Raw genomic sequence first — 27,710 nt, 5'->3', positions numbered from 1 at the left:
ACAGCCTTGCCTTGTTCCCGACCTTAGGGCGAAAACGTGGTCTCTTACCATTAAGGATGATGACAGCTGTAGGTTTACAGATGTTCTTTATCAAGCTGAAGAAGCTCCCCTCTAGCCCTCATTTGCTAAGAGTTGGTTTGTTAGGGTTTTTTTAATCATGAAAGGGTGTTGGATTTTGTCAAAAGCTTTGTGTCAACTGATATGATCATATGATTGTTCTTCTTTAGTCTGTTGGTATGATGGATTACATTAATTGATTTTTTTGAATATTAAGCCAGACTTGCATACCTGGAATAAATCTCACTCAGTGGTAGAACATAATTCTTTTTATGGATTGCTAGAACTGATTTGCTATTATTTTGTTGAGGACTTTTGCATCTAAGTTTGTGAGAGATAGAGGTCTGCAGCTTTTTTTCTTTTCTTTTGTAATGTGTATCCATTTTGGCATCAGGGTAATAATGACCTCATAAAATGAATTGGGAAGTGTTTCCTCCCTGTTCTATTTTCTGGAAGAGACTGTAAAACTGGTGTTAATTCTTTAAATATTTGGTAGAATTCTCTAGTGAAACTAGCTGAGTCTGGAGATTTCCTTTCAGGAACTTTTAAATTACAAATTTAATTTCTTGACTACTCACATTACCTATTTCATCTTGGGTGGATTTGGTAGTTTGTGGTTTTAGAGGAATTGGTCCATTTCTTTGAAGTTGTCAAATTTATGAATGTAAAGTTGTTCATGTTATTCCCTTATTATTCTTTCAATGGCTGTACGATCCTCAATCTTCTCCTTCTATATTTGTTAGTCTTGCTAGAGATTTATCCATTTTATTGATTATTCCTGAGAATCAGCTTTTTGTTTCATGGATTTTTCTCTTTTTCTGTTTTACATTTCAATGATTTCTGTTCTTATCATCATTTTCTTTCTTCTGATTGCTTTGGGGTTATTTTGCTCTCCTTTTCTAGTTTCTTGAGGTAGTGCTATGGTCTGAATGTTTGTGTTCCCCCAAAATTCACATGTTGAAATCCTAACCCTCAAAGGTGATAGTACTAGAAGGTGGGGCCTTTGGGTGGTGATTAGTGCATGAGGGTGAAGCCCTCCTGAATGGGATCAGTGTCCTTACAAAAGCAGCCTGAGAGCTCTCTGACCCCTTCTACCATGTGAGGACACAGCGAGAAGGCCTGGCCATGAACTAGGAAAAGGGCCCTCACCTGATCAAGCTGCACTGTGATCTTGGACTGTCCAGTCTCCAGAACTGAGAGAAATAACTTTCTGTTGTTTAGAAGCTACCCAGTCTGTAGTATTTTTGTTACAGTAGCCTAAATTGATTAATATAGGGAGGAACTTATAATTTGATACTTTTCCTATTTTCTAGCATAAGGATCTAGTGCTATAAATTTCCCTTTCAATTGCTTTAGCTGCATCTTTTAAAAAAATTTTTGGCTGTGTTGGGTCTTTGTTAGTGCTCGCGGGCTTTCTCTAGTTGCGGTGAGCAGGGGCTACTCTTTGTTGCGGTGCACGGGCTTCTCACTGCGGTGGCTTCTCTTGTTACAGAGCATGGGCTCTAGAGCACAGGCTCAGTAGTTGTGGCACATGGGCTTAGTTGCTCCACGGCATGTGGGATCTTCCTGGACCAGGGATCGAACCCATGTCCCCTACAATGGCAAGCGAATTCTTAACCACTGCACCACCAGGGAAGTCCTAGCTGCATCTTATCAGTACTGACATGTCGTACATTCATTTTCTTTTTTTTTTCTATTTAATTGAAGCATAGTTGATATACAATGTTGTATTCATTTCTGCTATACAGCAAAGTGATTCAGTTATACATATATATTTTTTTTTCTTATATTCTTTTTGACTATGGTTTATCATAGGATATTGAATATAGTTCCCTGTGCTATACAGTAGGACCTTGTTGTTTATCCATTCTATATATAATAGCTTACATCTGCTAACCCCAGCCTCCTACTCCATCCCTCCCCCTCCCCCTCCTCCTTAGCAGCCACAAGTCTGTTCTGTATGTCTATGAGTCTGTTTCTGTTTCGTAGATAGGTTCATTTGTGTCATATTTTAGATTCCACATATAAGTGACATCATACGGTATTTACCTTTCTCTTTCTGACTTACTTCACTTAGTATGGTAATCTCTAGTTGCATCTATGTTGCTGCAAATGGCATTATTTCCTTCGTTTTTATGGCTAAGTAGTATTCCATTGTATGTATATACCACATCTTCTTTATCCATTCATCTGTCGATGGACATTTAGGTTGCTTCCATGTCTTGGCTATTGTGAATAGTGCTGCTATGAACATAGGGGTACATGTATCTTTTTGAATTATTGTTTTTCTGGATATATTCCCAGGAGTGGAACTGCTGGATCATATGGTAATTCTATTTTTAGTTTTCTGATGTACATTCATTTTCATTCCGTTAATGTATTTTCTTTAATTTCCCTTGAGACTTCTAACCCATCAATTATGTGTTCTTTTTTTTTTTCTGAGATTTTTCTGTTGTCTTGTTATCGCTGACTTCTAGTTGATTCTACCATGGTCAAAGAGCACACTTGTGTGGTTTCAATTATTTAAAATATGTTGAGGTTTGCTTTATGACCCAGGATATGATATATCTTGATGGATGCTCTATGGACACTTGTGTATTTTGCTGCTGCTGTTGGTTGGAGTGTTCAGTTACTGTCAATTAGATCTTTATGACTGACATTCAACAGATGTAACTGTTTCATCTTCAAAAAAAGATAGCTTAATTTCCTTTTTCCCAGTCTGTATACCTTCTGTTTTTTTCCCTTGCCATACTGCAAAAGTTTTACTGTATAATGTTGACGAGGACTAGTGAGAACTAATATCTTTTCCTTGCCTCTGACCCCAGTGTTAAGAAAAACCACTTACCTTCTTGTCCCTCCCCTCAAGTGGGCTGGTAACTTCCCACCTGCCCTTCTCCCCGTGCATGGCTCTGTGATCACCCAGTTTAGTGCTGCCATTTTTCTGGTTGCCACCAGAAACACCATGGTCTGTGCTACCACAGATCCTTTGCGAGAGAACATCGGGCTATTACCTCCATAGCCTCTAGCTGATGGAGGAGAGGTCCTCCTGTGATAGCAAGCAGGACCATGCAGATGGGTCCTGCTGGGAACCACAGTACCCTCACGATATCCCATGGTGTTGGTCATGATCTGTGGTCCAGAACATTAAGCAATTTCTGGCATATTTTAAAACAGACGAAATTAGAAAAAAAAATTAAATTCTAAGACTTAACTCGAAGAAGCTCCCAGTTTTATGATGGCTGCAAATAGTATACTATATTCATGGATTTGGGTGAATAATTTTTACTTTGTTTCTTTTTACATTTCATACAAATCAACCAAAGATTAAACATATTCAGTGAATCATAGACACATCTAAGGAAGACAACTAAAGGTAGTTTATTCAAATGTACAGTTATTTATGAGACCAAATCCATAAATAATTACTAAGCAACTACTTCATATGAAGCATCCTTGATAGGTTTACATAATAGACTTAAATACAGCTGACAATGCCAGTAGAAGAGATACTGCAAGGCAATACATAATTAATTGTCAAATTAATTGCATAAAAATTTGCTATATGAGGTCAGCTGAGAAAGATTTCAGGCTCAGGGAAGTAGAATTTTAGTTATACCCTGAAAGTTGACTGTATTAATAATACAATTTGCTTGTCTGTGTATTTCATTTAATCTACAGACAAGAGGTAAGAGTTCCTGAATTTTTTATGCAGCGAAATCACTTTTCTTTCACCCAAAGCTTTCAAATTCCGGGACTAGGAATAGTAAAAGGTGCCAAGAGAAAAAAACTGGATCTCCCGGTACAAACCCCAGAAGGAATTGTTCACGGGTGCATAGCAGCAAAGAGTTTGGAGACTGCTTATGTACCATCCTCTGTTGCACAGGCTGATGACTGGACTAAATGTAAAAAGTGCTCTGCAAACCAGAAAGCGTCGCACAAATAAAAGGCGGTAGTAGGTAGTGTCCACCAGCTAAGGCCGGCAGGTGCTCTGGCCTCCCCTGATGCTGCCTCTCTACCTTGCATGGCCCCCTCCTCTCTCACCAGCTTTCAGTGGCGGTAAGGGTCCTGATCTTCTAGAGGCTGCTTTTCTCATCAGCGTGTTTCTGTGACCCTTTCCACTTTCTGGTTAGCACGTCAGCTCCCAGAGCACTCGGAGGACCAGCCTCCCATTCCACTCTTCATTTCCATCATGGCTTTACTTTCCCCAGCCGGGTGCTCTGGGTGGCTGTGTGCAGCCCAATGAAAGGGATTTCTGCTGTATTTGTTTACAGGTTAACCCCCACTTACTCTCCTATAAACAGTGGAAATGGTAGCATTTCTCCTTAAATTACACGTGTGTGTGTGCTGTGGGGGGAGTGTTTCGACTACATAATAGGTTTCTTATCGATATTTGTTTTGAAAATATTCACTCTTATGAATTCTTACAGCTTGCTATACAGCTTGATATACATAGAGTATAAGGTACAGAGGGGTGAACTTGGCCCGCCTTTATTAAAGAAAAGGGCATGGACCTGCGCAGAGTGTGTGCAGAGAAGCAAGCGGGGAAGGTGGTTCACCGCTGAAGCCGGGGGTGGTGCAGCGGGAAGGCAGGGCTCCCCCGAAGACCCGCCATCAGGACAGCCCCCTGCTCGCCCATGTGCCCGAAGCCAGGCGTCCTGCAACCACCACAGCCACCCCTCCCCAGGAAGCACGTGGAGGTATTCTTCTTTAAAGAGAGTTACTGATGTGTCTGGGGAAAACTAGGGTGGCTAGTGTAGTCACCGGCTCCCAGAGGTAGAATGCTCTCTGCACTGTGAGCAAGGGTGCCCCGGGAAGCCACCTGCCTTCCCCGCCATGGGCACACAGCAACAATGGGTAGCTTCCCTTCAAATTAATATCATTTAAAAAGTAAAGAGAAAATAAATAAGGTTATCACATAACAGACTTCCTGTTTCCCTACTACCTACAAATGGTAACTATGAAGCTATAGAAGAGAAAGAATGGAGACATGAAAAAAATTATAACGTGAAAGCTAGAGACGGACAAGCCTGAGCTCTGTGTAGAGTCAGCACCGTGGACTCCTGTTTTGTAACGTGAACATCCCGACAGCAAGTCCACGGAGAATGTTCACAAATTCACACACACAAACTCCATTTAGTAAGCAGTCATCCAAGACACATACCTTTCTAAAGATAACCTTAGAATTAACTTGTGATATTCAAAAATCACAGACAGACACTGTAACACTACAAATATTAACCTTAACACAGAGCGTCGACTTCTGTTGGGTTGGCCAAAAGCTTCATTTGGGTTTTTCCATAAGATGTTATGGAAAAACCCAAACGAACTTTTGGGTCAGCCCAATATTTCGAATTCCACGGACATCCACATAACGTGCTATCTACAACAGTAGCAAAGGAACCACAGGTTTCAAAATATGAATTCTCTAGTTCTATGGGATGCACATTTGACATTTTTTGAAGAAACCTGAAGATTTTGATGTTAGTCATTTTTGTTACAATTAGTTTAAACACTTGCCATAAAATTTAGCCACAGTGATGAATACATGAGAATAATGTGTCATAAATATCAAGTCGAATACAAGATTTCAAACGGAAAATAGGGTGGTTAAGTCACTGCGAATTCAGTGATGCTGAAGGACCAAGCCTGTTTCTGTGAAAATGAGTATCTGCTGGACAAGGTCCTGAGCTGCTGGATGCTACTGCTGGAGCCAGCAGGAGTGGGTCACACAAGGAAGTTTACAGAATGTCAGATCAAAACATGATTCGCGGAACTGCCCTGGCAGTCCAGTGGTTAAGACTCCGTGCTTCCACTGCAGGGGGCATGGGTTCAATCCCTGGTCAGGGGACTAAGAACCTGCACGCCACGCGGTGCAGCCAAAAAAAAAAACAAAACCAAAAAACAAAACAAAACATGATTCACTTGGAGGCATCATGAGAAAAGCCTTGCCAAGTGCAAACAGGCAGTAAGAGGAGAGAATGGTGCCACCAGAGTGATGGCCTGAACCTCAATAACAGACTCCCCCAAAGCATGTTGACCATCCTTGGGGGAAGACATCATCCCACCACCACTGTGGCTGCCACCGAGAAACTATCTGGGCTCCCATCCCACACCAACGAGGATGATCATGCTGAGGATCAAGTCTTACTGGGATACAGCTCAGCCCCATCAGTCTCTGTAAAAGAAAGGCAATCCTGTTCTCACCACCAGACACCAACTCACCTCCCTGCCTCCACAGAAAGAGAGGAAAAGCCTGAGATTTGACCCCTGCTTCATTGCTGTCTTCAGTGAAGAGAAGACTCGTAACTGCCCGTGGGAAATATCCAATAGAAGTAGAACTAATGGATAAAACTTAATAAAGAGTATTTCAAAGAGAATCCACTGAAGATTTAGTCTCCTCTTCTAGTTACAAAGATTTTATATCCAAGATAAAAGTTGTTGCAAAAAAAAAAAAGAAATCTGAATTCTCTTTTTCTCTTTCTCTCTCAACATACATACTGTGTACTGTGGATATAAATACTCCTTCTCTGGCTTTTATCATGAATTCTTGGTTATGGCTACAACAAGGCCACCTTCTCATCTATCGCAAGAAGTAAGGGTAATATAGTTTAGTGAAAACAGCCTAAAATTCCCTACTCAAACTGTCCATAATGCATGTGGACAAAATGAAGACAATAACACATGCAATACAGCTGACACTCACTGTCAGACAGTCCAATACTCATCCCAACTCCACTCCCTTTTGCCAGCCCCCCAACTATGAGGGGCGGAGCACATCACATATGACCCAGCTTTAGCTAATGAGATATAAGGGGAAGTCTGCACTTGCTTTCCTAACAAGAGAGACAAATGTGATAGCTCTGCCCTGTCCCCACCTCATCCAGGCTCAACATGGAAGAATGTACTGTAACCATCAAGATAAAACATCAGAGCATAAAGATTAAAAACAGCCTGGGTCCCTAATGGTACTGCTGAATAATTAAATCATTTGCCTCAGAGACCTTAGCGAAAATGACAAACTGTTACTTGTTTAGAAAGCAATAGTGAGATTTTTCATTACTTTCAGCTAAAAGCAGTCCAAATGCAAACACTTAAAGCCTGAGAAAAATTACTCCCATACATCAGTTCTTAGGTTGTTATTTGAGGATTTGCCCTAGCAGAACAAAGGAGAAAACTGAGAAAGAGACAGAGGTGGGATCTAGAAAACAGTGGATGCTTCCAGGAGACTGATAAGGAGAAATCCCAGGATGACAGCTTTGGAGCAGGCCCGTTTAGAACAGCCGATTGAAGCAGGCAGTGGAGAGCTGGGAAAGAATAAACTTTGGGAAGAGGCATATTCTGAGATTCAATACTACCCTTGCAAATTTAGGAACTGAGGAAATGTTAAAGATCTAATTCAATAAGAAAAGAGAAAATCTTCAGGAAAATCAAAGAAACAAAAACTGTTATAAAAATGGAAAGCATAGCACCCTATTTAGTCATTCAGTGAACAATATTTACATGGTCATAATCAGGGAGTTGAAGTTTAATACTTGTCATATTTTAGAATCAACTCATACACAAAGCTTGGGGACTTAATTATGGTCAGAGACTAGAGAATAATCATAAAAGTACAGATGACAGAAGTTGGAAAGGTCCAGAGGTAAAAGAAAATCCAAGGAAGCTAAGAACCTAAAGCCAGAGGATAGTACTGATTACTGACGAAACTAGAAATAAAAACGTCAGGGTATTATTTCAAATTGCAAAGGTTACAAAGTATAGGGAATCCAAATGTAGTGACACAACTAAATTGCAGTGGGGAAACAGGAGGGGGCAGTTAGTGACTCACCCTCTTCAATTTCTCTTTAGAATTCGCAATTTAATACAAACAACAAATATGACTTAAAACTATGTAACATGTCTCTTTACTATCAAAGTTCTATATAATTTCTCCAATTCTTTAAATAGAATTTACTAATGGCAACTCTGTTTTTGGTTTATTCAGTAGCAGAAAGCCTGATAACCTAAAATTTATTAATCAAGCAGTAGTAGTATAAGCATATTATTTACATTTATAGAGATACTCATAAAGGAACTAGAAATATAAACAGTTAAAATAGGTTCCCTAGGGCCTCCCTGGTGGCGCAGTGGTTGAGAGTCCGCCTGCCGATGCAGGGGATGCGGGTTCGTGCCCCGGTCTGGGAGGATCCCATATGCCGCGGAGCGGCTGGGCCCGTGAGCCATGGCCGCTGGGCCTGCGCGTCCGGAGCCTGTGCTCCGCAACGGGAAGAGGCCACAACAGTGAGAGGCCCGCATACCGCAAAAAGAAAAAAAAAAAAAAAAAAAAAAAAAATAGGTTCCCTATAGTAGCAGAGTTTTGGCCAAGGAGGTGTGGGCCAGGGCATATTTCATTCATTGTAAACCCTTGGTACTATTTAATTTTTAAAATAATGGCATATACTAATTTAGTAAAAATAAAAATATTTATCTTAAAAAAAAACATGGAAAGCAGAGAGAACTGAAGGCTTTCCTTAGTTTTCAAATCACAAAGCAATATGACACAAGGAAAAATGTAGAGACCATTACTGAGGGACAGATATGCATTTTTCCTGGCTATGATGAAGTTTCAATTGTGTGCAGTAATTTATGCCATGCTTTCACGGAGGCACCTTCTACTTCACCTGCAGTATTCCTTTGAGAATGGAAGTCCAAGAATATGAAAGTTGATAATCCTCTCTTAAAATTTATGTCACTCATATTTGTGTTAATGTTTATTACTTGTAGGCTTTCTAGTCCAGGTAACTATTTTCTTGCATTATATTTAATCATTTTTACCCTCTTTATTTTTTAAACTCTGGCACAAACCATTTTACCCGACAGTTTCTTTCAGTTTCATGTTATCATCTACCCAATAAAAGTGTTAAAATGTATCATAAATTTACAAAGAATCTGGCCAACTGTAGACAGGGAAAGAATTTTTTAAAAGAATAAACCTAAGAGGCCACACAGGATTGCTGCTTCTACAGCAGATAAAAAAATGACTAACATGAACATTAAGATATTAGCTGGGAGCCAATTTTATCATTCTAATTTCCGCTGTTGATGCAAGAGACCAGATGAACAACAGCCAATAATAGTAAGTGTAATGGAAAACCGTAAGACTTATCTGCACTGTAATTAAGAAAAGAATGAAGATAAAAGTCAGAGCTAATTATAAAACATATGGTATAACTTTGCATTGCCATCTATTTACCACTTCAGATAACATATTTTTCATTTATTCTCCTCCATGAGGAATTAGTCAATTAAACATTTCCCTCCTCACCCCAAAAAGATGCATGGAAAACTTTTTTGTCACATTCAATGAAATGAACAGTTTCTTAGGCTGATTAATCCTTGGCAACATACAGAGAACATTTACAGAACCGACAGAGCAGATACTCCAAGTGCTAGAGCATAAGAGGGAAATGCTTGTCTTCTGCTGAGAAGGGTGGGAGAGGGACTATATTTAACGTTTGTTTTTTTTTGTTTTTTTTTTTGCAGTACGTGGGCCTCTCACTATTGTGGCCTCTCTCGTTGCGGCGCACAGGCTCCGGACGTGCAGGCTCAGCGGCCATGGCTCACAGGCCCAGCCGCTCTGCGGCATGTGGGATCTTCCCGGACCAGGGCACTAACCAGTGTCCCCTGCATTGGCAGGCGGACTCTCAACCACTGCGCCACCAGGGAAGCCCTATTTAACACGTTTTAATTAACAAAGGCTGATGTATTGGTCTTTCCTTAACCACTCTGAAGCTCATAAGTTGGGGATAAATATCAGGCTGGATTCTTTGGCATTTTTATTTATACATTTTAAATGGAAAACAAAAAAAAATGTTTTTTCAATATTTATTACTTGATGCGAGGAAAAGCAATTACCTCTTGGTGCTTTGAGTTTTTAGCACTCATAAGATAACCTATCCCTTGGATAAACTTAGATGAAATGCCTAAAAGCAAGGTAAACATTTAATGATATAAAACTTGACCTTTCCCTTCTCTTATTCTACAATGCAAATAATAATAATAATAATAATAATAACAATAACAACTTGTGGCACTGGGATAAAGGGTAATTTATCAGTCACTCTGGTGCAAAGTTCTGCATAAGGGCTTAATTTATAAAAATTTTAATTTATAAAATATTTATAAATTAACTGTATGACATGTTAAGTTCTCCCAAGTAGAATTTCAAATTTTATTGCTGATTATTTCAGCAATATCCTCTGATGAAATGTGAAAAACATAACAATACATTAAAATTGGATAGACCCAAAAAGGCTTGAGGAAACATGTACTCAGTGCCATTTCTGTTCCTGAATTGAGAATTTCCTGCACTGCAACCAGTTGGAATTCATGACCCCCTGGAGGTTGCAGAATATTTTATTCTCACTCTTGTGCAGGCCACAGGATGGAGGCCTCTTAACTGAAAGTGCCTCTTCAATTTCTCTTTAGAAATCACTGTTTAATTCAAACATCAAATATTAATTAAAACAACCAAGTAAAACGTTTCTTCACGATCAGAGCACTACACAGGCTCTCCAGTTCTTTAAATGGAAGGCACCAACGGCAGCTGTAGCTGTTTTGTTTTCTGTATTTAGCGTAGTAGGGGTTTTTTCCAACACAAAAGACAAAAAAATGAGGGCAATAACTAAGATGCGGGTGGAACTGAAGACTATGCCCAGACACGGGTCCATTTCTCCGAAAATAAATGTGTCTGCTTTATTTTCACATTTATCTCGAAGGCAGAGCCCACTGAAGCACAATTCAACTCTATTAATTTTATCACTTAATTAAAATTCGGATTAAAAATGACGCTGGGTAAAACGAGGTGTAAAAATAAGCCTAAGAGCTTGTCCTGAGTCCTTTCCAAGTTCTTTGTCGTGTGCCCCACCACCTTGCACTGAGCACTCTGAGCCTGCCCCACCCAAAGAAACAAAACCACAGCTCCAGGCCAATAGTCCCCCACGGCCACCCCCAGCGCCCAGTGTGTTTCGGGCCTCACCTCCAGCTCCTGCTCCCTCTGCAGGGCGAACTGCTTGAAGGACTTGACAATGAGACCAGCGTTGGAGCAGTCGTAGACGAATATGGAGGGGCTGCCCATCCATGTCTGCAGGTCGTATATAGACAGTGGGATGTACTGAGTGTAGTTCTGGAAAAGAAAACAGTGCATGTTTGTGACTCACACCTGGCAAACTCTGCCTGCTCACCAGCACCTGCACCTCCAAGAGGGTCCCATGCACGGGGCCCGCTGCACAGAGCATTCCTGAGCTGCCGTCTCTACCCACTGTGAACAGCGGCAAGCTAACCTCCCCACCATCTGCCCACATGCTGTTTCATGAGGTAGAACCGGGCGGTGGCACGGTTCAATCCCGAGCTCCTCTCCTCCCCTGTTCAGCTCTCGCTGCCCCCTGGGAGCGCACTCACTCCACTGAGGGATTTCCCTCCACGTGTCCCACCACGAGGCCTTCACACCCACCCTTCATCTCCCACCCGCTTGCAGCCAAACCACAGCTTGTTCTTATAAATCCCAAGGCTACACATGCTACTTCACACCATTCCTGCTCACCATTTACTCCGTAACTTCTCTGGGCTTATACAGCAGAACATGCTCCTCGATTATAAAGAAGATGAGCTCAGAAAAGTTGATCGGGTCCTCAAATATGCATGTTTTCCCTGTTGCCCCTTTAATTTCAGAGCTACCCATAAGCACTTTATCCTCTAGATGATTTAGATCACATTGAAGGAGTACAAATAGATTTGGCTCTGTAATTCTTTTTCCAAATCACAGAACAATAACATATTAGCATGAATCTGCTAAGTGAAATATTTTTCTGGACACACTGTACTCTTTCAGTACTTGAAAACACTCCAGCTATTACTGGTAAACATAGAGAGGAATGGTCCTCATCTCACCAGAGAAATGACTAAAATCCTCACTCAAAGGTAACATTTTAAAGCAATTCTTCTGCATAGAACGCCATCACTTATTTATCCTTCCTCAGGCACCAATAGTTTAAGTAGTGACACTCTAGCAGAAATCAATTCTGTGCACTTACAGTAAAGGTGACTGTGTTTCCTCAAAGCTAAGCCACAAACACTGCCTCTGGTATTGCCAAGAGGATTGTTTCTAATGCAAAGGGGAAAAGGAACAGAAGACAGAAAGACCAAACCAGGCCTGGAGAAGACTGTCATCAAGGTGGTGGCGGCAGAGGCCTTCTTGATATGCACACACGTCACCAGATGCAAGTCCCATCCCAGACGGGGGAGGGTGTGCCGACAGCACAGGTGTGGTGGGGCTGCAGACATCTCTATCACGAGGGGACCACCCTCTGCTTACGCTGTGCCATTTCACCTTGCTAAACTGCCATCACCTGGTGTCCTGTTCTTCGTCACTGCACGAGTAAGAGAACACTTGGATATGCTCTCTCTAAGTAAACTCCCACAGAAGGATTCTAAAGACGGCAGTTCTTCCCTAATGAATCTATAAAGGCAGTGCCCAATCAAAATACCATCAGGGGTTTCCTTAATGGAACCTGACAAGCTGATTCTGAAGTTAATGCTGAAGAGAAAGGTATAAGAATAGCACAACACAAAAAAAATTGTAAAGAAGGAATAATGAGTGGGGACTCACGCTAGCAGATATTAAATACACTATAAATCTATGGTAATTACAGGATGGTACTGGGGAAGGCGAGACAAACAAATCAACAGGAGGGAAAGCCCAGAAACAGAGCCACATATATAACTGTAATGAAGGTGGCATTTTAACTCAGTGAAGAAAGAATGAACAATTCAACAAGTGATACTTGTAAAATCCAACTAACCATTCAATATTGCCATCTGAGATTCCACACACAATCGGGACAGATTTTAAAAATAAATACAAAAGCAGAATAAAAGATTTTAAAATTTATTTTGATGTAAGAAAGACCTTCTTAAACATATAGAACCTAGAAACGTTAAAGAAAAATAGAGCAACGTAAAAATTATATAATTCTGAAAAAAACATATACCCGTGACAAGCAATTTAAGAATAAAGTAGGTACAACATATGTGACATAGGCTTTATATTTAGAATGTGTGTGTGTATATAAGCTTCTGCTGCAGATCAACAAAGACAAAACAACAAAAACAATATACAATAGGCAAAAGCTTCACACAGGCAATTCACAGAAGAAACATGAATGATCAACAACTATGAAAGTTTCACGCTCTCGATTAATCATGGAAATGCAAATTACAATGAGAATCATCCACCTACCTATCTTCATCCAGCAAACTGGAAACAAGTTTTAAGTATGAATAATACCCCATGCTGACGACAATGTTCAACAGGGTGCTGGCTTATCGTTGGTGTGAGTATAAATTGAGGAAGCTATTTTTGGAAGGCAATTTGTGTGGTTCTTAAAATTTTTACTGTACATACCTTTGACTTCTAGGTGTCCATCCTATAGAAATACTTGCATTTGTATACAGAAATGTACATAAAAGAATGTATAATACTTTCACTGGTAAAAACCTGTAAGCTGTCTACATGCTACTGTGGAAAAGACTGCCAGTCTAACACCTATTTTTCCCATCTTCATCCTCAATGCAAGTTTAGCTGAGCACAGTTCCCAGTTTCCTTTGCAGCTAAGTCTGATCTTGCAGCCCAATTCTGGCCAATGGGACATGATCAGAAATGTGTCTAAATTATACGTGCCACCCTCTTTCCCTTCCCGGGAGGAAATGTGAACATGGCAGAAGACATAAGCAGGGGGACAACAGAGCTGTGTGATGGAAGGGGCCTGGGCCCCATGTCATGACGATGCCACAGCAGTCCCAGACGGCCCACAGGGACTATCACAACCAATCTTGGATCCTAATATATCCAATATGAAGGGATCATTAAGCAAAGGGGGCCCTCATACACCCACGTTATGGAACACCATGCAAGGTTATTTATATGCACTGACATGGAGAGATGTCAGAGGCTTGTCATGATTTAAAAAATGCAAGTCTTAGAATCTCACATATAATATCCTGTTTTGCGTGTAAAGCACCACATGCCCAGCACTTAAGCTGAATGAAATGAGGACTCAGCAGAAACGTGCTGAGTGAAAGGTCCTATAAATGGTGCTGAAAGAAGAACACAGGACTGCTAAGGGCTGCTTTCTCTGACTGGGGAGGTGACAGGGGTGTGGGGTGGTAAGAAAGTGTCATATCTATTTCTTTTAAAACTTCTGTTCTCTTGGAACCTTTTAGAATAGAAATTACTTGTATTTTTTTAAAACACAAAATGCACACAACTATTAAAAGGAGGGAGGAAAAGGGTAAGCTCCAGGGTTCACTATAACATACTTTACGTTCGGTCAGTGTTTCATAATGAGCAGGTATTACATGTTATCTGCACAAGTAAAAAGGCTTCAGCACATGCTACATTGGACAGAGCAGGACACAAGCCAGCGCCTCCCCGGGCCCAGCAGGGAAGAGCGCTCCTCTCCGGCCCTCTGCCCAGCAGCCTCCCTCCCCTTGTTCACCTGCAGCCCTCACTGCTACGGGGGAGAAAAGGGCCAAAAGGAACCCATTAATTGGGCAGGGACACCCTTACACTGAGAGGAGAAAGGATTTTAGCACCAGCCTGGGAAATCATCACATTTTTATATGCCAGCCACACTCTGCTGTTTATCTGCTTCCCACAAGGTTCTAGCTCAGTGAGGAGGGGCCAAATATGGCTGGGGCAGTTCTGACCCCATTCCTGCCACCACATCATCCAAGTGACTGCTGGGAAAGGGCGATGCTGTCATCTTTGCTGCCTTCTAGGTACAGCCCCAGAAGGCCCCAAAGGCAGCAAAGCAGCACGCAATAAAATATATTTTAACTGTGTTTTGAGGTCTGGCCTTTTGAACTGAAATGTAATTTTTATATTTCCCCCAAATCAAAAGTTACTTTCTAAATTTCTGAGATACAAAGGTAATTAATGGTGACTCATTAAAATAATAAAGCACTAATCCACCAGGAAACTCGTTAAGGGTTTTCCCTTTCATTCCCTGTGCCACTGGCTGCCACGGAAATGGTTCAAGTGGAGATGTCAGCCGCCCAGTCCCACTGGAGGGCAGAAGCACCTCCATTTTCTAATGCTTGTCCAAGGGGCAGCATGCAAGGAGCTTTCGGAATTGGTCTTTAGCCTCATGATTTTTAGTTGTGAGAGGGTCTGGCACCTTATACCGTCCACAGGGATGCTCAGCCACAGAAAATGGCTTGGACCCACACCTCCACACCTCCACACCTCCACACCTCCACACAGATGGGCTGCATGGTGGGTGGCAACCTCTGAGCAGCAAGGGCCTCTGTGGCTGAAGTGGAGACACCCCAGCACTGTGGACGTTTGAGGCTGGTCAGTCAGTGTGGGGCTCATCCCGGGCACTGCATCAGGCTTGGCAGCAGCCCTGCCAACAGCACTTCCCCCTCTCTGCCCAGTTGTGACAACCAAAAAGGTCTCTGGACGCTGCCAAATGCACCCTGAGGGGGAACCTCCCCTGGTGAGAACCAATGCCTTTGAGGAGAGATGATTTCATTTAAAGCAGTAGCTGTATATCTGTAGTTTAGTAAGCCTGTGAAACTTGGAAGTCTGTTTTCCTTAGGGATACAAAATCAACTCTATTAAACCATATTGCGGAAAATGGCCTTTGAGAACGAATCCTTATTGGAACATGAGCAGGTGGATCTCATTTCCCATCTCAGAAGGATCCTGGGGAGTTTGTCAAGCTTCGGGCCAGAATCACGGTCCTGCAAACCTGCAAAGGGAGGCCTGCAGGATGACAGCCCTGGTGCTGCAGCGAGTGAACAGAACAGAAACAACACCTGAAGTGCAACTGTTTCCACCCCGTGCAATTATCCCCGTGTCTTCTAGGCTGAACCAACCTACACAAGCTGGAGAAGTCGAAGTCCCCCACGCACTGAAGGCTGCCAGAAACACTCCACAGCCTTTCAGGCAATGGTTTGGTTTCTCCCCCCACCAAAAACTACGAGCACAGAGAATTCCTAATCAAAGCGTCTCTCCTTTCTCTTGAAAAAACATATTCAAGGCCATGTTTTCATTTCAAACAAAGAAATAGAAATAGGTTTTAAATAATTTATTCATTACACTCCACTTTATCTGTCAGGTTATATTAAACATCAAAAAAAAGCCACATGCTTCATCAGACTGTCATCACAGCTGAGTCAACCACAGAGGCAGCCAAGCACTGAGCCCTGGGACAGGAGCTCGGAGGAAGGGCACTTTGTTCTCCAGGTAAAGCCAGCCAGGTCCTAAGAAGCAACTCTCCATCTCCGAGCAGATTCTAAGTTCAGACGGTCCCTGACTCCCGATGTTTCAACTTATGAGTTTTTGACTTTACATGGTGCAAAGCGACACACATTCAGTAGAAACCATACTTTGAACGTTGTTCTTTCCCAGGCTAGCGATATGCGGTCTGATCCTCTCCCATGATGCTGGGCAGTGGCAGCGAGCACAGCCCCCAGTCAGCCCGAAATCATGAGGGTGAACAACTGATACACTTACAACCATCCTGGACCCAGACAACTGTTCTGTTTCTCACTGTCAGTACAGTATTCAATAAAAATTACATGAGACAGTCAACACTTTATTATAAAATAGTCTCTGTGTTAGATGATTCCACCCAACTGCAGGCTAATGTAAGTGTTTTGGGCATGTTTGAGGTAGGCGAGGCTCAGCTATGATGTTTGGTAGGTTAGGTGTAGCACAGGTGTTTTCAGCTTTTGGCATTTCCAACTATGATGGGTTTATGGGGCATAACCCCACTGTAAGTTGAGGAAGGTCTGTACATCTTCTCCCAAAGAGCTCAGAATGTGAGTCAGAAGTCTTAGCCATAGTAAAATGGCATCCTCCTAAGGGCTTTCCGGTAAAGCCCCCAAGGATGCATGCTTCCTCTGACCTCATAGACAGGAACCACAGGCATATCTGGATGTGTCATCCTGGCTTCCCCTGGACAGTAAGGGCGTCTGCATACAGCTGTCCTCCAAGGAGAGCAGAGGGGCATGGGTAAGCAGAAGATTCATCTTCCTTCTGAAGGAACCGGTATTGGGAGGTGATGGCCCAGAGATGTTAGGTATGGGGCAATGGTACTTGTGAACCAAACACTGCAGGGTTTAAGTCACAAGCAAACTCCTAGTCTCTTAAAATCCTTAAGGCTGAAGGTTTATTGGCTTTGTTGATACTTTCTCTGCCTTTCCTTTACTACAGTTCAATAATTGTTTACCTTATGAGTAATGCTAAATAAATGTTATTTAAATAATAGAATTTATTGGTTTGGAAAAACTGCATATCACTATCAAATAGATGCCTCTTATTCTGATTTAGTATATAGTTCATTACTGAGTCTGTTGAAAGATGGACCATAAAGGTTTTTAAATGTGCTATTGTCAAAAAGATGTATTTGTGGGCTTCCCTGGTGGTGCAGTGCTTGAGAGTCTGCCTGCCGATGCAGGGGACGCGGGTTCGTGACCCGGTCCGAGAAGATCCCACATGCCACGGAGCGGCTGGGCCCATGAGCCATGGCTGCTCAGCCTGCGCGTCCGGAGCCTGTGCTCCGAGACGGGAGAGGCCACGACAGTGAGAGGCCCGCGTACTGCAAAAAAAACAAAAAACAAACAAACAAACAAACAAAAAGATTTGTGATTTTTTAAAAGCAATATTTGTGCCAGACCACATTTAACATTTGTTGTAATTGTTACTTTATCCATATTGAGAATACAGCAGTTGTTCCCCTCTCCAAAAAAAGCTGTTAATTTTATTGTAAACTTGACCTTTCTAGCATTTTTGTGTTTGCTTGCAATAGCTGAAGACCATCAGTAAAAATTCTCTTTCTTCAGGAGAAGTGATAGAAAACTTTGGGCTATCTCTTTATAAGAGCTTTAAAGTTTTTAAAAAATATTGTTTTCTTGATGCTGAGACATAAAACCTTAGACCATATCTTAACTGACTTCTCAGATGTCCTATATTTGAAAACCAGATTTATGGAGGAAGAATTCTCAAATGAGAGTGCATCAGAATGGCCTAGAGGGCTCGTTAAAACGCAGAAATCTGGGCTTCCCTGGTGGCGCAGTGGTTGGGAGTCTGCCTGCTGATGCGGGGGACACGGGTTCGAGCCCTGGTCTGGGAGGATCCCACGTGCCGCGGAGCAGCTGGGCCCGTGAGCCACAACTACTGAGCCTGCGCTCCGCAACGAGAGGCCTGTGCACTGCGGTGAGGGGTGGCCCCCGCTTGCCACAACTGGGGAGAGCCCTTGCACAGAAATGAAGACCCAACACAGCAAACATAAATAAATAAGTTAATAAAAACTCCTACCCCCAACATCTAAAACAAACAAACAAACAAAAAAAAAACGCAGAAATCTGGGCCCCTCCCCAGAATAGGCTTCCATAAGTCTTGGATGGGGTCTGATAATCTGCATGTGTTATAAATTCCAAGAATACTGCTGCTACTGGTCTGGGACCTGTACTTTGAGAACCCCTGGTGCAGACAGTGCAAATGTTGATGGAAACAGAGAACATTCACTTTCCAGTTTTGGTGTAAACTGTACTTCCTATGCATCATGAAGAACACTTCCCTTTTTCCATCTATGATTTAACACTTTACATATAGTGATCAGGAAACACTGTGATGATAAGATGATACTTAAATAAAAATATCCATTCACCCATGAGTCAACATGTAAGAAGGTTTTTAACTGTGAATTCAATTTCTTTGATTGATCTAGGGCTATTCAGATTTTCTATTTCATTTTGGGTCGCTTTCAGCTGTATTTTAAAAGGTATTTTCCATCTAATTTAAGTTATTAAATGTATTGGTATAACATTATTAACATTCCCTATCTTTTCAATGTCTATAGGATATGTGGCGATATCCCCTCTTTCATTCCTAAATGTTGATTGTATCTTCTTTTTTCTTGCTACCTAGCCAAAGACTTGTTAATTTTACAGATGTTTTCCAAAAATCAAATTTTAGCTTTGTTAACTTTCTCTACCACCTGTTCTCTATTTTACTGATTTGTGCTCTTTATTACTTCTTCCTTCTACTTCCTTTAAGTTGCTCAACATTTCCTAGTTTCTTAAGGTAGATATTTAGATTTTTATTTTAAGCTTTTCTTCCCTTCTGTATAAGGATTTAATAAAGCTATACATTTTTATACAAGCACTGCTTTAGCTGTATCCAACAAATTTTAACAAGTCGTCTTTTCATTATTGTTTAGTTTGAATTATTTTTATTATCCCTTGTGATACCTTTTTTCATACATGTGTCATTTAATTTCCAAATATTTGAGGATTTGCCAGCTAGCCTACAATTTCAGATTCTGTGGCCGGAGAATAGACTCTGAATGATTTCAATCCTTCAAACTTTATTATGACATTTCTGTGACCCAGCACAGGCCTTTCTTAGTGAGCGGTCCACCTGCCCGGGACAATGTGTGTTCTGTGGGCGTTGGGTGCAGGGTTCTGTTAACTGAGTCAGAGTGATTGACAGTCTTTTTTTTTTTTTTTGCGGTACACGGGCCTCTCACTGCTGTGGCCTCTCCCGCTGCGGAGCACAGGCTCCGGACGCGCAGGCTCAGCGGCCATGGCCCATGGGCCCAGCCGCTCCGTGGCATGTGGGATCTTCCCGGACCGGGGCACGAACCCGTGTCCCCTGCATTGGCAGGCGGACTCTCAACCACTGCGCCACCAGGGAAGCCCTGATAGTCTTTTATAATAGTAACTGATTTTTTTTTTTTTTAGAAAAATATAATATACCATGACTGGAGTTTTCCTTGTGAGAAAGTTTTTAATTATCAATTTTATCTTCAATTTTAACACCAGTTTTAACCTATCAATAACTGCCAGATGATTACTCAAATATCCAACTAGGATTATGGATGTGTTTCTTTCTCTCATTGGCCCTTGTAATCTTGCTTTATGTATCTTTAACTCTCCTATTAGCCGTCTACACATTATGTCTCTCTTCATCTGTGACAAAACTCCTTGTCTTGAAGTCTATTTTCTAATTAGTAATATGTCCACTCCAGCTCTCTTTCAACTAGTATTTCATGATACACCTTTTTACATTCAACTTTTATGTGTCTTTGTATTTAAAGTGCATCTCTTGCTGACAGCACAAAGTTTGATTTTGCTTTTTATCCAGTCTGATATAAACTCATGAAAAAAACAAAGAATGGGGGGCATTTTAGAGGATAACTGGTCTGGACTCTCCAAAAAGTCAGTGCCCACTCTTCAGAGAATGGAAACACAAATAACAGAATGGGAGGAAATATTTTAAAAACGAATTTCTGATAAAGGACTTGTACCCAAATATTAAAAGAACTCTTAAAACTGAGTAAGAAAACAAATAACCCTATTTAAAAGAGGGCAAAAGATATGGAAACCCCACCAAAGAAAATATATAGATGGCAAATAAGCATATGAAAAGATGCTCAACATCGTATGTCATTAAGGAATTGCAAATTAAAATGCGATACCACTGTGCACCTAATTAGAATGGCTAAAATCCAAAACACGAGCAACAACAAATGCTGAGGACGATGTGGAGCAACAGGAGCTCCCATTCGTTGCTGGTGGGAATGCAACCTACAGAGCCACTTTGGAACAGAGTTTGGCAATTTCTTAGAAAGCTAAACATACCAGCTGGTCTAGCAATGGCTCTCTTAGGTATTTACCCAAATGAGAAGAAATCATGTCTATACAAAAATCTGCACAAAAGTTTAGAACAGCATTATTCACAATTGCCAAAAACTGGAAGCAACCAAGATGTCCTTCACTAGTGGAATGTTTTTCAGCGGTAAAAAGAAAATGAGCTATCTAGACATGAAGAAACCTTGAATGCATAAGCCTAATTGAAAAAAAAACAGTTTTAAAGCACTATATACTATATGATTCTAACTATATGACACTCTGGAAAAGGTAAAATTATAGAGACAGTGAAAATATCAGTGGTTGCCAAGGGTTGGGGAGGACAGGCAGAAAGGGAGATATAGGTGGAGCACAGGATTTTAGGGCAGTGAAACTATCCAATATACTATAATGGTGGATACATGATATCATGTATTTGGCAAAACCGACAGAACTGTACAAAACGAAGAATAAACACTAGTATAAACTATGGACTCTAGTTAGTAATAATGTATCAATACTGGATCATCAATTGTAACAAATATACCACACCGAGGAAAGGTGTAGGCCAGGTAGGGAGTGAGAATACAACTGACCCTTGAACAACACGCGTTTGAACTACGCAGCTCTACTTATAAGCAGATTTTTTTCCACTAAATACATACAGGACTACATGATCCTCAGTGGGTTTGATCTGGGGATCTGGAACTGTGAATATGATGGGCCAACTAAGTGACTTGAGCATCCACAGATTTTGGTATCTGCAGTGGGTCCCGGAACCATTCCCTTGTGAAGACCAAGGGACGACTGTATGTGGAAATTCTGTACTTTTTAATTTTTCTAAAAACTAAAACTGCTGTAAAAAAAAATAATGCCTATTTTTTAAAAAAAAGACTGACATGTAACTATGATAACTTACTACAAGAAGACAATAAAATAACCTCACTAAAAAAATGTCAATGTCAATAAAGAAAAAAGGCAAAGAGCAATTTCTTTTTCTATATATTCGAGGAGACTGAGAAAGATGACTAACAGTTCAATGCAATGCACGAACCTGGGCTGGATCCTGAATGCAAAACCAAATCAACAAACATAAAATGCTTACTATCACACATTTTTGAGGCAGTGGGAAATTTTGATTATGGGCTTCGTATTAAATGATATTATAGAGTTGATGTTAAATTTCTTGAGCAATTTAAGGATATTATAGTTATGTACTAAAATGTCCTTGTTTTTAGTGTCATGATATCTGTAACTTTCAAATGGCTAAGGTAAAAAATATTTAGCTATACAGAGATATAAAGCAAATGTGGCAAAGTGTTAACTGATGAATATAGGTGAAAAGTATAAAAGTATTCATTCTATTGTTCTTTCAATCCTTCTGGAGGAGGGAAAGTTAAATGTTGATTCTTTGAAAAGACTAATGAAATATACAGAAACCTCTGGTAAGAGTGATCAACAAGAAAAGAGAAAGAAGGTATCCAGTATCAATATCAAAAATGAATGAAGAAACATCACTAACCCAGACTCTGATAAATTAATAAGGAAATATGAGTCACATTTTGTCAACAAATTTGAAAATTTAGCTGAAATGGACAAATTCCTACAAAAGTAAGTTAGCAAAGCTCACTCAAGAAGAAACAGAACATATGGATAGCCCTTTAGCAACGAAGGAAACTAAATAGGTAGTCAAAGATCTCTCCACATACAAAATACCAGCCCGACAGCTTGATTTGTAAGCTTCACCCAATATTCAGACAACATGTACTTCAAATCTCACAAAAACAATCCCTGTGTATCTAAGTGGAGCACTCCCTCAACTTATTTTCTGAGGCCACAGTTACACTGATTATCCAAAGACAACAAGAGAAAGAAAAATTCCAAGCCAATCTCACTCGTGAACACAGATGTAAAAATACGAAACACAATACCAACAACAGAATTAACCCCTGTATGAAACACATAATTGATAAAGGCACACTAGGTTATCCCACAAAGGAAAGGTATATTTAATATTAGAAAATCATATACCTTTCAATGCATTTCCAGTTTGAAGGAGAAAAATCATACCGTCATCTAACACACACACACACATAATGGCTTGGGGAAAAGCAACATCTATTCATGAGTTGAAAAAATAAACTAGGAATAGAAGGGCACTTTTTTCATCTGATAAGGGGTTTTCTTATTTTTTATTCTTTTTACAAATATCTATAGCAAACATCATACACTGACGCACAGGAGGCACTCCCTTCGAAATGAGGGGTGAGATAAGGACATGCAGTCACCACTCCACGCTCTGGGAGGCGTTGGAGGCACAGTAAGATATGAACAGTAAACACAACAAGACGGGAAGGAAAGAAATAAAACTGCCATGATTTCCACACCATGTGGTGGTCTGTTAAGAAAGTTTTAAAATCTGTACAAATCATTAGAATCAATGAGAGAATAGCAAAATTAGTAGACATAAAATAAATGTACAAAAATCAACTGCCTTGCCATATACCCTGATAAAAACTCGCAAAATATACTTTTTATAGCAAACATTTTTAACAACATCAAAAAATATAAAGTATCGGGCTTCCCTGTTGGTGCAGTGGTTAAGAATCCGCCTGCCAATGCAGGGGACACGGGTTCGAGCCCTGGTCTGGGAAGATCCCACATGCCGCGGAGCAACTAAGCCCGTGGGCCACAACTACTGAGCCTGCGCTCTAGAGCCCACGTGCCACAACTACTGAAGCCTGCAAGCCTAGAGCCTGTGCTCCGCAACAAGAGAAGCCACCGCAGTGAGAAGCCTGCTCACTGCAACGAAGAGTAGCCCCCGCTCGCCGCAACTAGAGAAAGCCTGTGCACGGCAAAAAAGACCCAACGCAGCACCCCACAAAAATATATATATATATAAACCTTTATGAAATTATAAAATACTATTGATAGACGCTTAAAAAGAGCTTGGAAACTCAACAATATAAAGATGTTGAGTATCCGCCCATTAATCCACTGATTGGCAAGTTGCTTTAATATTTTCATGGAAGATCAAAGGACCAAAAAGAACAAAGGAGGGAAACTTGCCTTCCCAAATGTCAAGAATCATTGAAAACCTATACTCATTAAAATAGTTTACAGGGGCTTCCCTGGTAGTGCAGTGATTAAGAATCCACCTGCCAATGCAGGGGACACAGGTTTGAGCCCTGGTCTACTACTGAGACGGCTGGTGGTTCATGGCATCATATTTTTTTTTTTTTAAGAAGATGTTGGGGGTAGGAGTTTATTAATTAATTGATTAATTTTTGCTGTGTTGGGTCTTCGTTTCTGTGCGAGGGCTTTCTCTAGTTGTGGCAAGCGGGGGCCACTCTTCATCGCGGTGCACGGGCCTCTCACTATTGTGGCCTCTCTTGTTGTGGAGCACAGGCTCCAGACACGCAGGCTCAGTAGTTGTGGCTCACGGGCATAGTTGCTCCGCGGCATCCTCCCAGACCAGGGCTCGAACCCATGTCCCCTGCATTAGCAGGCAGATTCTCAACCACTGTGCCACCAGGGAAGCCCAACATCATATTTCTTTTTTTTTTTTTTTTTTTTTTTTTGCTGTACGTGGGCCTCTCACTGTTGTGGCCCCTCCCATTGCGGAGCACAGGCTCCGGACGCGCAGGCTCAGCGGCCATGGCTCACGGACCCAGCCGCTCCGTGGCATGTGGGATCTTCCCGGACTAGGGTATGAACCCGTGTCTCCTGCATCGGCAGGCGGACTCTCAACCACTGCGCCACCAGGGAAGCCCCATATTTCTTTTAATTCTACTTCTTTTATAACTACAGTTTTGAATCTATATAATAATAAAAATGATTAAAATCAAGTTGGTATCTAGGTACATACAACTACTGAGCCTGCGTGCCTGGAGCCCGTGCTCCGCAACAGAGAAGCCACTGCTCGCTGCAACTAGAGAAAGCCCTCATGCAGCAACGAAGACACAACACAGCCAAAAATTAAAAAAAAAAAAAATTTATTAAGAAAAAAAAAGTTTACGGGCACAAAGGGAAACCCATGGAACAGAACAGAGAGCTCAGAAACATACACACTCACTAAGGAAACTTGATGAGTCCAAAGCTGGCATTAAATGGTAATGGTATCCATTTGAAAAAAAAAAAAAAGAATTTGAACCCCTACTTAACAGTATGTGCAAAAATCAGTTCCAGGTAGATTAAAGACCCAAATTAATAGACAAAAATACACTTTTGAAAGAACACATAGTGGAATGCTTCTGTAACCTTGGCATAAGGAAAGTCTTCTTAAAGAAGATACAAAATGCCCACGTCCTAAGGGAAGACTGAACAGTGACCACTTCAAAATAAAGAACTCCTGTCTACTAAGGGACAACACAAGAGAACGGAAGCAAACAGACAAACCAAAAAACCAAGCCATAAACTCAGGGACATTTGCAATTAACAAAAATGGTAAAGTGTTACTGTCCAGAATATAAAGAATTCCTTCAATAAGAAATAAGAAAAAGACACAACCCAAGTGAAAAACAGGAAACAGCACTGCAAGAGGGGGAGCCTATGTGGCAGACCCGGAAACCAGAGGGCACCGGCCTCACAGTTATTGGGGTGACTGGACTGCACCACCACGCAGTGCTCCACCTCCCCCCTGCCCCCGCAGTGCTGGGAGGACATGGGTAATGCAAACACGCAGGCAGTTTAGAACTGGACAAAGACGGGACAGACCCAATGTCTGTGTACACAGGAGGCACTGGGAGGGCCACCAGCGGGGCTGAGGGAGGAAGCACAGCCACAGCAGTTGGGGGATGACCCTCAGCACATAACTGAGCAGGAATGACCCCAATCCCATCAACCAGAAAACACTCAACCCCCGTGTGTCTGGAGAGCCCCCAAAGATGGGGAAGCTATAAAAAGCATGGTACCGATCAACTCAGCATTCAGGGGCCAGTCACCTGGGAGTGTGGGGTAGGGGTGAAAGTGAGGAGGGCATGCAGGGACCCTGTAGGCTCATTTTCTGAACCGGCTGGTGGATGGCTGGTGGTTCATGACATCATATTTCTTTTAATTCTACTTCTTTTATAACTACAATTTTGAATCTATGTAATAATAAAAATTATTAAAATCAAGTTGGTATCTAGGTACATACAAGGCAGAGAGGGCACTATCCTGAGGGAGGAGCTGGGTCCAGGCCTCTTCTCCATTCAGTCTCCTCCAGGTCCCCAACTGTCCCGTCTGCCTACCTGTTGGCCACCTGTGGAAGAGTGGACGTCCCCTGAGAATTCACTATGTGAATGGTGTGTTGGGTACTTTAATCCTTCACTATGAAGGAGCTTCCACAATAAGGAACAGAGGTCTAGGAAGTCTTCTCATTTGTCCATGTCCTGGGGCTAACAAGTGGTGAGGCTGAAGTCAGAACTCAGGTGTGGTGAGCTCCTGTCCTGGTTCATGTGCTCCAGTGTGTAAGGAGCTGCCAGGTGGGCTGAATGCTCACACCTACAGGCACCACCTCTCGGAGGATGTGATAAGAGCCTGCAGCACAGGACCCAGGATGGTGGGAAGGGGTGTCGTTTACCCCTCACTTTCATCTACAGTCTTAAAAAAAAAAAAATATATATATATATATATATATATTTATTTATTTATTTGGCTGAGCAGGGTCTTAGTTGTGGCATGTGGGATCTTCGTTGCTACGTGTGGGATCTTTCAGTTGTGGCATGCGGGCTCTTAGTCGCGGCATGTGGGATCTAGTTCCGTGACCAGGGATTGAACCTGGGCCCCCTGCACTGGGAGCATGGAGTCCCAACCACTGGACCACCAGAGAAGTCCCTTTTAAAAAAAAAAAATTTTTTTTTTAAATTTATTTATTTGGCTGTGCCAGGTCTTAGCTGCAGCACAAGGGATCTTCATTGCTGCATGCGGGATCTTTAGTTGAGGCATGCAAACTCTTAGTTGCGGTACGTGGGATAATTCCCTGACCAGGGATTGAACCCGGGCCCCCTGCATTGGGAGCATGGAGTCTTAGCCACTGGACCACCAGGGAAGTCCCTCATCTACAGTCTTTTGATTAAGGGACTGTAGGAGGCCGGCTACACTGACCTTGGAGAGAGCAGAGCTGAAGGCCTGTCTGCAGACTTGCTTCGTATTAGCTCTTTGGAATACTTATACCATTTTACCTTCTAGGAACATGACTGATTCTCAAAAGAAGACCCCCAGACCTCATGACTTCCCTAGATAGCCATTTCATTAACATGTTTCGCAAAAGAAACAACTCCCTGTGCCTGATTATTTTTCAACTTTTATCACTGAAATACAAATGATCCCCAGGACTTCCCTGGCAGTCCAGTGGTTAAGACTCCGCGCTTCTACTGCAGGGGGCACGGGTTCGATCCCTGGTCAGGGAACTAAGATCCCACATGCATGGCCAAATACATAAAGAAAGAAAGAATCCCCAAACTTCCACCAGGTAACTGGCCCAAGCCCCTATTCAATCTTCTTGCATTTGGGTTTGTGGAAACGGATTATCTATCAATGGTTCCATAGAAGCTACAGGGGAACAGGACCTGTGGGCAACCACCAAAACTTACAGATTTTCTTGTAAAAAGAGAAATGAATTCAGTTCACAGGAACCTTTTATGGCACGCCCACCTTGTTGAAGACCCAAATCTCGCCGTTCACAGTGGGCCTGGGCACCCCATGCCCATTGTAGTGGAAGAGGACCCGCTCCTCCTTGGCATTTCGACGTAAAGACGTGCAAAGCTTCTTCACTTCATCCACAGTTGGATCGAGGCTCTGCTTGTACCGCGCCTGTTGCAGGAGAAAAAATTAAGAAACTTATCATGGATTCATGGGAATACCTAGAATTAAAATTCCATCCTGGGGCTTCCCTGGTGGCACAGTGGTTAGGAATCCACCTGCCAATGCAGGGGACACAGGTTTGAGCCCTGGTCCGGGAAGATCCCACATGCTGCGGAGCAACTAAGCAA

At 41.9% G+C, this 27,710-nt stretch overlaps 1 protein-coding gene across 2 annotated transcripts in view; it reads right to left on the bottom strand.

The window, feature by feature from the left end:
* Positions 1–27,710, bottom strand: part of RPTOR (regulatory associated protein of MTOR complex 1) — a 339,460-nt gene that overhangs the window by 155,933 nt on the left and 155,817 nt on the right. For both annotated transcript variants that reach the window (XM_081218128.1, XM_081218129.1), the window contains exons 4-5: positions 27,373–27,531; positions 11,075–11,221 (exon numbers count right to left, since the gene is read on the bottom strand). In XM_081218128.1, the coding sequence (XP_081074254.1) occupies positions 11,075–11,221; positions 27,373–27,531 (306 nt within the window). The remainder of the gene's footprint in view (positions 1–11,074; positions 11,222–27,372; positions 27,532–27,710) is intronic.

The sequence above is a fragment of the Mesoplodon bidens genome, assembly GCF_964165515.1.
Source record: "Mesoplodon bidens genome assembly, chromosome: 19".
Lineage (NCBI taxonomy): Eukaryota > Metazoa > Chordata > Mammalia > Artiodactyla > Ziphiidae > Mesoplodon > Mesoplodon bidens.
This window is presented reverse-complemented; position numbering and strand designations above follow the sequence as displayed.